Source organism: Budorcas taxicolor, chromosome 3, assembly GCF_023091745.1.
Source record: "Budorcas taxicolor isolate Tak-1 chromosome 3, Takin1.1, whole genome shotgun sequence".
Taxonomy (NCBI): domain Eukaryota; kingdom Metazoa; phylum Chordata; class Mammalia; order Artiodactyla; family Bovidae; genus Budorcas; species Budorcas taxicolor.
The window spans coordinates 119,772,335-119,786,399 of record NC_068912.1 but is presented as its reverse complement, the minus strand read 5'-3'; the positions used below and the strand labels follow the sequence as shown (position 1 = coordinate 119,786,399).

Genomic DNA, 14,065 nt, shown 5'->3' with positions numbered 1-14,065 from the left:
CAGCACACGGCCCTCTCTACTCCAGACACAGAGACTGCCTTCACAGGCCTGAAATGTGAGCACATCCTTTCCCCCTTGAAAAATGGGACGTGGAAATGGACTCCGAATCCCCTCTGTTCTTTGTTTTTGTTGTTGCTGGCGTGTCTAAAATTCTCCCTGTGTGTGTGTGTGTCTGTGTGTGAAATTTCAGAATAAACACATGCTTGATGACATTCAAAAATTAAGATGCGCTACAGGACAATGGGGGCTTCCCGGGTGGCGCTAGTGGTAAAGAACCCACCTGTCAGTGTAGGACATGGGAGTTCCATCCCTGGGTCAGGAACATTCCCTGGAGAAAGACGTGGCAACGCATCCCACTATTCTTGTCTGGAAAATCCCACGGAGAGAGGAGCCTGGCGGCTACAGTCCCTGGGGCCGCAAGGAGCCAGGCATGACTGAGAAGCTGAGCACAGAGCGGTAGAATGGAAACGCGTTTTTCTTTGGCCCCAGTAAAGCCTTGCCTCTCTTAGCAGTTGGGTGTGTGTCTGCGTGCGTGAAGCCTTTCTTTTAGGGTCTTTGTGTGAATCAGGTCATGCTGTCCTTAGCTTGCAGTTGGGGCCTTCACTTAACAGACAGCCTAGCAAGGGGGTCTTCCCGGGTCAGCTCTGAACTTCTCCGCGGTGTTCCCCTGTGTGGGCGCAGCCAGCGTCACGGGTTTCCCGTTCTGACGGCTGCTCCTTCACTCTCCTTCCTCTCCCAAAGCACGACTCAACCTACGTTCATTCTGGGCTCCTGCTAACATTTCTGTGGGCTAGGGTCCTACAACCACATCACGGGTTATTATGGCGTAGACAGCTTGCTTTGTCTTTATATTTTTTTTTATTAATACAGTCTATTTCCTCCAGAAATGTACAACTTATTTTCTTCCAATGGCTCACAAAGATCTGAATTTCCTTCCCCTCACCACGGCTCATCGTCATCCACCCTGACACGTGCACACTTAGCAGGCAGGTAGAGCCTCTGAACGTGCTGGTTGCTACTTGTGTCTGGCTCTGTGCGACACCATGGATGGCAGACCGCCAGGCTCCTCTGTCCACAGGATTCTCCAGGCAAGAATACTGGAGTGGGTTGCCATTTTCTTCTCCAGGGGATCTTCCCAACCCAGGGACTGAACCCAGGTTTCCTGCATTGCAGGCAGATTCTTAACCATCTATCTCAGCCACCAGGGAAGCCCCAAAATACTGAAGTGGCTAGACTATCCCTTCTCCAGGGGATCTTCCCAGCCCAGGAATTGAACTAGAGTCTCCTGCCTTATAGGCATATTCTTTACCAGCTGAGCTACCAGGGAAGCCCAAAGGGCATGCTGTTTCCCCATCAGGGAATTAAACCACAGTCTGTCACATGACAAGCAGGGATACTCAACCACTACACTAAGAGGATGGCAAGGTCGCTCAGTTGTGTCTGACTGTGACCCCATGAACTATACAGTCCATGGAATTCTCCAGACCAGAATATTGGAGTTGGTAGCTTTTCCCTTCTCCAGGGGATCTTCCCAACCCAGAGATCGAGCCCAGGTCTCCTGCATTGCAGGTGGATTCTTTACCATTTGAGCCAGCAGGGAAGCCCATGAACACTGGAGTGGGTAGCCTATCCCTTCTCCAGGGGATCTTCCTGACCCAGGAATTGAACTGGGGTTCCCTGCTTTGCAGGTGGATTCTTCACCACCTGAGAAGTCCTGGTAACTCGGACTATCACCCTCTTGGGAAATAGGGTCTTTCCAAATGAATTAGTTAGGAAGAGGCCGTACTGGATTAGAAGGACCCTAAATCAAAAAGACTTCCCTGGTGGCTCAGACTGTAAAGAATCTTCCTGCAATGCAGGAGACCCAGGTTTGTTCCCTGGGTCAGGAACATCCCCTGGAGAAGGGAATGGCTACCCACTCTGGGATTCCTGCCTGGAGAATCCCATGGACAGAGGAGCCTGGCAGGCTACAGTCCATGGGGTCACAAAAGGTCGGACGCCACCAAGTGACTAACAGAAATCCAAAGACTGGTGTTTTTATATGAAGAGAAAAGGACACACAGACACAAAGACACAAGGACAAAGGGCACGCGAAGACTGGGCTGAGACTGGGGTGATGCAGGGACAGGGAAGAGAATGCCAAGGATGTTGTCATTTTCCTATAGCTTTCAAGGGCAGCATCCCTGCTGGTCTGCTAGAGAATGGATGCCTGTTATAAGTCACAGTTCAGTTCAGTTCAGTTCAGTCGCACAGTCGTGTTCGACTGTTTGTGACCCCATGAATCGCAGCACGCCAGGCCTCCCTGTCCATCACCAACTCCCGGAGTTCACTCAGACTCACGTTCATCGGGTCCATGATGGCGTCCAGCCATCTCATCCTCTGTCGTCCCCTTCTCCTCCTGCCCCCAATCCCTCCCAGCATCAGAGTCTCTTCCAGTGAGTCAACTCTTTGCATGAAGTGGCCAAACTATTGGAGCTTCAGCTTTAGCATCATTCCTTCCAAAGAAATCCCAGGGCTGATCTCCTTCAGAATGGACTGGTTGGATCTCCTTGCAGTCCAAGGGACTCTCAAGAGTCTTCTCCAACACCACAGTTCAAAAGCATCAATTCTTTGGCACTCAGCCTTCTTCACAGTCCAACTCTCACATCCATACATGACCACAGGAAAAACCATAGCCTTGACTAGACGGAACTTTGTCGACAAAGTAATGTCTGTTTTGAATATGCTATCTAGGTTGGTCATAACTTTTCTTCCAAGGAGTAAGCGTCTTTTAATTTCATGGCTGCAGCCACCATCTGCAGTGACTTTGGAACACAAAAAAATAAAGTCTGACACTGTTTCTACTGTTTCCCCATCTATTTCCCATGAAGAGATGGGGCTGGATGCCATGATCTTCGTTTTCTGAATGTTGAGTTTTAAGCCAACTTTTTCACTCTCCTCTTTCACTTTCATCAAGAGGCCTTTCAGCTCCTCTACACTTTCTGCCATAAGGGTGGTGTCATCTGCATATCTGAGGTTATTGATATTTCTCCCAGCAATCTTGATTCCAGCTTGTGTTTCTTCCAGTCCAGTATTTCTCATGATGTACTCTGCATATAAGTTCAATAATCAGGGTGACAATATACAACCTTGACGTACTCCTTTTCCTATTTGGAACCAGTCTGTTGTTCCATGTCCAGTTCTAACTGTTGCTTCCTGACCTGCATACAGATTTCTCAAGATGCAGGTTAGGTGGTCTGGTATTCCCATCTCTTTCAGAATTTTCCACAGTTTATTGTGATCCACACAGTCAAACGCTTTGGCATAGTCAATAAAGCAGAAATAGATGTTTTTCTGGAACTCTCTTGCTTTTTCCATGATCCAATGGATGTTGGCAATTTGATCTCTGGTTCCTCTGCCTTTTCTAAAACAAGCTTGAACATCAGGGAGTTCACGGTTCATGTATTGCTGAAGCCTGGCTTGGAGAATTTTGAGCATTACTTTACTAGCATGTGAGATGAGTGCAATTGTGTGGTAGTTTGAGCATTCTTTGGCATTGGCTTTCTTTGGGATTGGAATGAAAACTGACCTTTTCCAGTCCTGTGGCCACTGCTGAGTTTTCCAAATTTGCTGGCATATTGAGTGCAGCACTTTCACAGCATCCTCTTTCAGGATTTGAAACAGCTCAACTGGAATTCCATCACCTCCACTAGCTTTGTTCGTAGTGATGCTTTCTAAGGCCCAATTGACTTCACATTCCAAGATGTCTGGCTCTAGATGAATGATCACACCATCATGATTATCTGGGTCGTGAAGATCTTTTTTGTACAGTTCTTCTGTTTATTCTGCCACCTCTTCCTAATACCTTCTGCTTCTGTTAGGTCCAGACTATTTCTGTCCTTTATCGAGCCCATCTTTGCATGAAATGTTCCCTTGGTATCTCTAATTTTCTTGAAGAGATCTCTAGTCTTTCCCATTCTGTTCTTTTCCTCTATTTCTTTGCATTGATCAGTGAAGAAGGCTTTCTTATCTCTTCTTGCTATTCTTTGGAACTCTGCATTCAGATGCTTATATCTTTCCTTTTCTCCTTGGCTTTTCGCCTCTCTTCTTTTCACAGCTATTTGTAAGGCCTCCCCAGACAGCCATTTTGCTTTTTTGCATTTCTTTTCCATGGGGATGTCTTGATCCCTGTCTCCTGCACAATGTCACGAACCTCATTCCATAGTTCATCAGGCACTCTATCTATCAGATCTAGGCCCTTAAATCTATTTCTCACTTCCACTGTATAATCATAAGGGATTTCATTTAGGTCATTTCTGAATGGTCTAGCAGTTTTCCCCACCTTCTTCAATTTGAGTCTGAATTTGGTAATAAGGAGTTCATGATCTGAGCCACAGTCAGCTCCTGGTCTTGTTTTTGTTGACTGTATAGAGCTTCTCCATCTTTGGCTGCAAAGAATATAATCAATCTGATTTCGGTGTTGACCATCTGGTGATGTCCATGTGTAGAGTTTTCTCTTGTGGTGTTGGAAGAGGGTGTTTGCTATGACCAGTGCATTTTCTTGGCAAAACTCTTTAGTCTTTTCCCTGCTTCATTCCGCATTCCAAGGCCAAATTTGCCTGCTACTCCAGGTGTTTCTTGACTTCCTACTATTGCATTCCAGTCCCCTATAATGAAAAGGACATCTTTTGGGGGTGTTAGTTCTGAAAGGTCTTGTAGGTCTTCGTAAAACGGTTCAACTTCAGCTTCTTCAGCGTTACTGGTTGGGGCATAGACTTGGATAACTGTGATATTGAATGGTTTGCCTTGTAGACGAACAGAGATCATTCTGTCATTTTTGAGATTGCATCCAAGTACTGCATTTCAGACTCTTTTGTTGACCATGATGGCTACTCCATTTCTTCTGAGGGATTCCTGCCCACAGTAGTAGATATAATGGTCATCTGAGTTAAATTCACCCATTCCAGTCCATTTTCGTTCACTGATTCCTAAAACATCGACGTTCACTCTTGCCATCTCTTGTCTGACCACTCCCAATTTGCTTTGATTCATGGACCTGACATTCCAGGTTCCTATGCAATATTGCTCTTCACAGCATCAGACCTTGCTTTTATCACCAGTCACATCCACAACTGGGTATTGTTTTTACTTTGGCTCCATCCCTTCATTCTTTCTAGAGTTATTTCTCCACTGATCTCCAGTAGCATATTGGGCACCTACTGACCTGGGGAGTTTCTCTTTTGGTATCCTATCATTTTGCCTTTTCATGCTGTTCATGGGGTTCTCAAGGCAAGAATACTGAAGTGGTTTGCCATTCCCTTCTCCAGTGGACCACATTCTGTCAGACCTCTCCACCATGACCCGCCCGTCTTGGGTTGCCCCGTGGGCATGGCTTGGTTTCATTGAGTTAGACAAGGCTGTGGTCCTAGTGTGATTAGATTGACTAGTTTTCTGTGAGTATGGTTTCAGTGTGTCTGCCCTCTGATGCCCTCTTGCAACACCTACCATCTTACTTGGGTTTCTCTTACCTTGGGCGTGGGGGTATCTCTTCACGGCTGCTCCAGCAAAGCACAGCCGCTGCTCCTTACCTTGGATGAGGGGTATTTCCTTACCGCCGCCGTTCCTGACCTTCAACGTGGGATGGCTCCTCTAGGCCCTCCTCAGCCACCGCTCCTGGGGTTGCTCCTCCCGGCCGCCGGCCCTGGCCTCGGGCGTGGGTGGCTCCTCAGGGTCACCGCCCCTGGCCTCGGGCGCGAGGTGGCTTCTCCCGGCCGCCGACCCTAATCTCGGACGTGGGATAGCTCCTCCTGGCAGCCACTGACCTCGGACACAGGGTAGCTCCTCTCGGCCATTCCTGTGCCGTTGTAGCCTTGCGCTCTAGGCCGCTGCCTCTGACCTCAGAAGTTGGGTAGCTCCTCTCGGCCGTGCTTAGTCACGCTTCGTGTTAATTTGTTATGGTGGGTCTGACACAGGAGGGCGGTGAAGCAGTCTGCTTTCACCTGGCAGTTCAGTCAGTTCAGTTCAGTCGCTCAGTCGGCAAAATACCTTCACTGTTCTAGCTGAGGGCCTGAGATGATCATCCAGTTTGCATTCTTCAACTTGTTAGTGTCTTGTATCACTTTGTTTTATTTGTGTGTACCCCAGGAATAAATCCAATTTGAATATAGTATATGACTGATAATTTTAATTGCTTAATTCAGTTTTATAGTAATTTGTTGAGAATTTTGGCATCTATGCTCATTAGAGATAGTAGTTGGTAGTTTCATTTTCATGTTGTGACCTTATCTGGCTTTTGTATCAGGGTAATGCTGGACTTTAGGAGTTTGAGAGTGTTCCCTCTTCTTCAGTACTTTGAAATTGTTTGAGAAGTTAGGCATTGATAATTCTTTAGTGTTTGGTAGAATTCGCCATGAAACCATCTGGCCTGTGACTTTTTTTTTCTTAGGTTTTTCATTACTGATTCAATCTTCTTATTCATTTTGGACCTTTTTAGATTTTCTGTTTTTTCCTAATTCAGTCTTTGGAAGCCACACGATTGTGAACTTGCCCAGTTCTTTCAGGCTGCCAGTTTTATTGCCTTATAACAGGTCATAGTAATCTCTTAAAATGTTTTGCATTTCTGTCGTGTTGGTTGTAGCTTCTCCTGTTTCATGCTGCTGCTGCTGCTAAGTCGCTTCAGTCGTGTTCAACTCTGTGCGACCCCATAGACGGCAGCCCACCAGGCTCCCCAGTCCCTGGGATTCTCCAGGCAAGAACTCTGGAGTGGGTTGTCATTCCCTTCTCCAACGCATGAAAGTGGAAAGTGAAAGTGAAGTTGCTCAGTCGTGTCGGACTCTTACCGACCCCATGGACTGCAGCCCACCAGGCTCCTCCCAGGTGAGAGTACTGGAGTGGGGTGCCATTGCCTTCTCCGTGTTTCATACTTGAGCTTATTTATTTGGGCCTTCTCTGTTTTCTTAATGTATCTGGCTAAAGGCTTATCAACTTAGTTTATCTTTTCAAAGAATCAATTATGGTTTCATTGATCTTTTCTATTTTTTTAAAGCCTGATTTATTTATTTGTGGCTTGATATTTTAAAAATATTTTTTTGATGTGGACCACTTGTAAAGTCTGGATTGAATTTGTTACAACATTGCTTCTGTTTTATGGTTTTTTTTTTTTTTTTTTTTTTGGCCCCAAGGCATGTGGGAACTTAGCTCCCCAACTAGGAATCAAACTTGCACCCTAAGCATTGGAAGATGAAGTCTTGACCACTGCACTTCCAAGGAAGTCCCTGGTCTGACTTTTATTATTTTGTTTCTTCTGGTAAATTTGGATTTTGTTTATTCTCTTTTTCTATTCTCTTTTGGTGTAAGATTAGATTGTTTGTTGGATATTTTTCTTATTTTATGAATCAGATTTTATTGCTACAAACTTCACTCTTAGAACCATTTTAGCTGCATCACATAGACTTTTGATGGGTGTGTTTTCCTTTTCCTTTGACTCCAGGTATTTTAAAAATTTCTTCTGATTAATTCACTGACCTACAGGTGGTTTAGGAACATATTGTTTAAGCCTCTGTGTTTGTGGGGTGTTTGGCAGTTTTTTTCTCTTGTAGTTGGTTTCTAGTTTCATACCTTTGTGGTCAGAAAAAAGGTGTGTTATGGTTTCAATATTCTTGAAGTTCTTGAGACTTATCCAGTGGCCTTGCATGTGATCTGCCCTAGAGGATATTCCACATGCACTTTGAAGAATGTGTATTCTGCTGTTTGGGGATAAAATATTCTGTAGATAGCAATTCATTCTATCTGGTATAATAAGTCATTTAAAAGCACTGTTTCCTTACTGATTTTCTGTGACATTAAAATAAAAAACAGCAATGTGATAACTACTTCACAAGTATTAAAATGGCTACTCTTAAAAAGAAACAAAGAGAAGATAGGCTGACTAGGAAGTGGAGAAATTGGAAGATTTTTGCACTGTTGATGGGACTGTAAATTGACACAACTACTATGGAAAGTACTTTGGAGATTTTCTCCCAGATTAAAAAACATTTACTATATGATCCAGTAACTGCATGTATGAACTTAGGAAGCAGTATCTATAAGAGATATTTGGACAACAATAGCAGCCTTCTTGACAATAGGTGAAAGGTAGAAGTAACCTAGGTGTTGAATAGTTAAGCAAAATGATAGATGAATAGATAAGCCAAATGTGGTGTATATACATGATGGAATGTTATTCAACCTTTAAAATATGAAAATATGTTCATTTACAGCAATATGAATGAACCTTGAAAAAATTATGCCAAGTGAGATAACCAGAGAGAAAAAGGCATATTCTGTGTTTTACTTGCCTGTGGAATTTAAAGTAGGCACTTTCCTAGAGATAGAAAGTAAATGTTGGCTCTCAGTGGTGGAGGTAAGGGGGAAATAAGGAGTTGTTGCTGAAGGGGCATGCAGTTCAGTTTTGCAGGATGAAAAATTTCTGGAGATCTGTTACACAACAAGGTGAATACATTGAGCAATACTAAACTGTTCACCTATGATGGTTGGATGGTTGGCATCAGCAGCTCAATGGACATGAGTGTGGGCCAACTCAGGGAGACAGTGAAGGACAGGGAAGTCTGAAGTCTGGTGTGCTGCAGTTCACAGGGTCACAAAGAGTTGGACGTGACTTAGCAACTGAACATCACCAACAAGCTGTACACTTATAGTTGGTTACAACAGAAATGTTATTTCAAACACAATGAAAATTGTGAATCTTTTAAAAAAGTAAGGAAACAGAATTAAAACTACAACATGGTCTTCAAATTTAAGATGTTCATTCTACACTTAATTAAGACAACTAGAGGTATGTCAGGCGTATTTCAGAGTACAATGGCTAGTTAGCACTGAACTCAAGTTAAAATCAGCCAGGAGACATGTGCTGAGAACCTGCAATGTGGCACAGGATGCAATGCATGTATAGGGTGAACAAACCAAATAAGCTGCTGGTAAAATTGTAAAGAGATGTTCACTACAATCTGAAATCTGGGTGACACAGACAAGTGGGGATGTGCAGGGCTTTTAGAAGTCATGTTTCCCAGACTACCGGAGAATTTCTACTCCATGGACTATCTGATGAACTTCCTAAATTTATTCCAAAGTCAGAATTAATGCTCTTCTACTAGAACCACTAATCCCTTATCATATGTATAATTAAATTTACATATCGATGATAATTGTACTATCCTGTAAGAGAAAAAATGTTTCCTTTTCTCATTTTGGATTCAGATTCTATGTGCTGCTCTTAGTCACTTAGTCATGTCCGAATCTTTGTGACCCCATGGACTGTAGCCCACCAGGCTTCTCTATCCTTGGGATTTCCCAGGCAAGAATACTGGAGTGGGTTGCTATGCCCTCCTCCAGGGAATCTTCTCAACCCAGGGATCAAATCCAGGTCTCCCTCGTTGCAGGCAGATCCTTTACCGTCTGAGGCCCAAGGGAAGCCCAAGAATATCGAAGCTGGTAACTTATCTCTTCTCCAGGGGATCTTCCTGACCCAGGAATTGAACTGGGGTCTCCTGCATTGCAGGCAGATTCTTTCCCAGCTGAGTCACCAGGGAAGGCCCTAAGATATTAGAAGTCCAGGAATTAAGATTAAGATATTATAAATCCAGGAACATCCTTTTGAAAATCCACAGAATGAAGGAAGAATAAGAGAGAGGAGAAGGGAGAAGAAGGAGGAGAGGAAGGAGAAATAGAAAAAAAGGAGGAGGAGGAAGAGAAATGTAAGAAGAGAGAGGAGGAGGAGGAGGGGAAAGGCTGGGAGGAAGAGGAGGAGGGCGACTAGCGGAGAACGGGGGGCAGAATTTGGAAGAAGGAACAGTCGTGTAGCATGAGAAGATGCCAAGGCATGCCAGACACGGAGCAGAACACTGTGGGAACTTCTCAAGGAAAGAAATGCATTATATCAGAGGAAAAGAGTAATATATGTCAGCGTGCTCAGGGATGAGACAAATGGGACAAGAATCAAGCAGACACCTTGGAGTAGCTTCCGACGGAGCACCTGTGAGCAGCGATCAGATAAATCAGCTGTCAGCCTCTCCCCACAGTCCTCCCGAGCAGGCAGAGAAGATGGAGAGTTGTGGTTAGAGAGGCAGGACACATCCCTACTGACCATCCAGGGTAGAGAGCACCCCTGTGTCCACAGGGCCGCCTCCTCATGGTGACCATGGGGGTGGATGACCCCACCCAAGGGAGGCGTAATGAGGCCACTGGGCTCTGAATCCAGGCAGTGTGTTGGGTCCATGGAGCATGACGGTGGAGCTCTGACTGGGCAGGTCAAGACAGAGGGTCCAGGATGTCCCAGGGAGTGTGGGACAGAGAGCAGGGAGCTGTGCTCTCTGCCAAGAAAGGGCATGTTCTCTGTCCATCTCCTGTCTCTAGGGCAGCCATCAGGACCTTCAGAGATGTTTGAGCTGACAGAGCACCATTTTCTGTGGTCAGAAGTAGTCTGGCTGTGTGGCAGAAGGTCACTGGATCCTTGGGTATGAGACATCCACGTTGACTCCCTGCTGCTGTCTGAGGGGAGAAACCCAGGGCAGGGAGCACTAGGCGCGTCTGAAGCAGGAGTGCAGGTGCTCTCTGCTGCCCTGTTGGGTGGCGGCAGCAGCGAACAGAAGGGGGAGGGGAGGGGAGGAACAGCCCGCTGCAGGATTGAAGGGAAGCACGGTCTTCCTAACTCCCCCTAATTGGCTGTGGTGACCCAGGCTATCACCAACAAAGGGGCCGGGCTGAGTGTCCTCAGGTTCCCCTTCTAGGTGGTTCAGGGGAGATTACCAACCTCATATTTACAGTAGATTTAGGGAAGGAGGGATAGGAATGGCCTGAGAGTTTTATCTACTTACATACCTTCACTGGAAGTTGCTGAACTTGGGACATAACTTCTGTTTCAATATTCTGTTCCCTGCTCTGACAGTTGTGTTATTCAAACTTTAAGATTAGGGTCTTGCCCCATCACTCACCATCATTTTTCTGGTTCCTTATCTGACCTCTTCACCTCACACTTGCATGTGGGGTCCATGCCACAGCGTTGAATGAAATGAATGAAAGAATCACTTGGGTGAATGAAGAACAAATACTTCCAACCAAACCTCTGTCTCCCCCAGAGCCCTCATGTCCTGCCCTCAGGACACTGGGTCTCTCTGGTCCCCCTCCTTCACGTGGCTGTGTGCTTCTGGCCCAGTCTCCGCAGGACATCCTTCACATCCTTGTTTCTCAGGCTGTAGATGAGGGGGTTGAGCATCGGGATGACCAGGGTGTAGAAGACAGAGACCACCTTGCCCTGCTCCATGGACGCCACAGCTCCTGGCTGGGCGTACATGACAAACACAGTCCCGTAAAAGAGGGACACGGCTGTCATGTGGGAGCCGCAGGTGGAGAAGAGCTTGTGCCTCCCTCCTCCTGAGCGCATCCTCAGGATGGTCACGGTGATGTAGCCATAGGAGGTGAGGACCACGAGGGTGGTGCCCACGATGATGAGGCCACAAAGGCCAAACATGACTAGCTTGTTGATGGCTGTGTTGGCACAAGTGAGCTGGAGCAGGGGGATCACATCACAGAAGAAGTGGTCGATGTGGTTGGAGCTGCAGAACGGGAGGCTGAATGTGAAGCTGGTCTGCAGGATGGAATTGAAGCAACCTCCACAGTAGGAGCCCAGCACCAGGCGGGCACAGACTGAGGGGCACATGGAGATGGGGTAGCGCAGGGGGCTGCAGATGGCCACGAAGCGGTCATAGGCCATCACGGCCAGGAGGAATGCCTCAGTGGTGCCCATCATGGAGAAGAAGAAGAACTGGGTGGCACAGCCTGCAAAGGTGATGAGCTTGGAGGAGGACAGGAAGTTGACCAGGGCCTTGGGGGCGATGACAGATGAGTAACACAGGTCCACAAAGGAGAGGTTCTTGAGGAAGAAGTACATCGGGGAGTGCAGACGGGCATCTAGGGTGATGACCACCATCATGGTGAGGTTCCCCAGGACAGCCACCACATACAGGGCCAGGAACAGAGCAAAGAGCAGGGTCTGGGTCTGCAGACCTCCCTCAAATCCCTCCAGCACAAATTCCTGCAGAGGCATCTCTGAGAGGTTTCCATTTTGGGGGGGTTGCATGGCCCCGCGCTGGGCAACAAGGGTTGGACAGCAGAGAGCAAGTGGAGACAGCAAGGGTAAGTCAGTCTAGGTCACCAGGTCATTTTCTCTTGGATAACAGGGGCCCTTCAGCACCTTACTGTTCACTGACGAAGAGACCACCAGCTACACAGTTCTCCAGATGAGCCCAGATCGACCTGAAATGTAAACATTTCCTCTGATTTACTAATCCTGAGTATGCTTGAAACAGTCACTCTATGAGATGGCCCCAGGGGTCCTGCTGAGCTGAGAGTCTCCAGCGTAAGGACGGCTCCCATCTCCTTGTCCTTGTTTTGCAGGACATGCTCTCCCTTCCCACGGGGATGGTCCTGAGCTGTGCCATTCCCGCACCTGCTCAAGTATCTAATCCTGCACCTTCCACCCCCATTTTACTGATTTTTAATTTCAGAAATCATCAAGCAGCTGATACTATCAGGAACTGACCCAGTGACGGTTCCGACTCCAGGGCAGTCCGGTCCGGGAGCAGATCGGGGACCCGCCCTCACCAGGCTGAAGCGGAGCTATGTCTGTCTCTCCTGCAGAGCCTGAAACCTATCTCAGCATCTTCGCCTCTGATAAGACCGTGATGGCAACCAACAGCAGACTTCTCCACATCCTTGAGAATCTAAGTGTTCTTTCTTGCACAGCCCAGATGTTAGGCAGCTCATGGGCAGGGGAGAGCCCAGCTGCATGGTCTGAGAACAGCAGGACAGGGGCTGTGCCACATGCAGGACATGGCATTTCTTCCCCCGTCATTACTTCCATGCCTCTGGCTCCTCTGCACACCCCGTAGGGTGATTGCTTGGAGCAGTGGCAGCCACCAACACGGTCACATCTGCTCAATGACTGGGCCCTCCTTCTGGGTGCCGCTTCCTGTCCCTGTCACAGCCCAGACCCCCCTTGTCTGCCTTGAGCAGGGCTGCCCACCACACTTTCATCGGACATGGGGACCAGCTGTGTGATGGCCACAAGGGTGGTTGAGGGGAATCCTGCCCAAAGATGGAGGAATGAAAAAGAAAGTTGGATGCTGAGCCATCATGCTTCCTTGGAAGGCAAGCAGATTATTCAGTGGGTGGAAGTCTATTTCAGAGTGGACCACACATTTTGTAGAGGTCAGATCTGCAGTATCATGGAGCTGGCTCTCTTTGGAGGGAGTGAGTTCCCTGGGAGTGGGGGTATGCAGACAGAGGTTGGGTGATCAGTGGTATCTGTGGAGGAGAGATTACCCCAAGCTCCCCTAAGCAGGGGAGGTAATCTCTTAGAAGGTAGTCTGAGAGAGTCCATACTTCCCCAAAAAAGGACAGGTTGATTACAGTATGGGCTGTGCAGTTTCCCTCTCCTGGGGGACTTGACTCCAACCGCCACATGAAAGCAGAGAGGACAGTGTGACCTGGGATGTCCTAGCGGGTTCACTGTAATATTGGTTTGGAGCCGGTGCTAAAAGTGAGGTTGGTCGCTGCTGTACACTCCGTGGCTGCCCACCCCTGTGCTACCAGCCCTGATCTGAGCACACACTCACATTCACCAAGGCCAAGGTTTTTCTTCTGTCTCTGCCTGCCCCCTGCTTATACGTACAGCAGAGCCACTGTGACCAGACTGACTGTCTTCTCCCCACCACCCCAGGCTGGCTGTCTTGCTCCTGTGTCCACTAGTTTTCCCAGCTTCCTGTTTCTGTTCTGTTTCCCAAGACCATTCATCCACCTCAGTGGCCCTAGGTCATCAAAACAGTGACCCTTAGGATGCCTAGGGAAGCACAAGAGCAGAGATCAACATCTTCATCTGGGAAGTCAAGCTCTTGGTTTTTTTTTAAAAAAATAAACTCACACATTCCTTTGGTTGTTGAGAAAACTCAGCGTGACTGTATTGCTGGCCCCAGTAAACCTGCCTGTGAGTTGAGGCTGATACATGCCTTAATGGGGGAAGCAGAAGAATCCA

At 47.2% G+C, this 14,065-nt stretch overlaps 1 protein-coding gene across 1 annotated transcript; it reads right to left on the bottom strand.

Moving 5' to 3' along the window:
* Positions 1-11,161: 11,161 nt before the first annotated feature.
* Positions 11,162-12,112, bottom strand: LOC128044911 (olfactory receptor 12-like). Its single transcript, XM_052637324.1, has one exon. It carries the CDS (start codon positions 12,110-12,112, stop codon positions 11,162-11,164), a length of 951 nt encoding a protein of 316 aa, XP_052493284.1.
* Between the last annotated feature and the right edge of the window lie 1,953 nt (positions 12,113-14,065).

Coding starts and splice junctions, on each gene's coding strand:
- LOC128044911 (XM_052637324.1), bottom strand. CDS start 12,112: ATGCAACCCCCCCAAAATGGAAACCTCTCAGAGATGCCTCTGCAGGAA.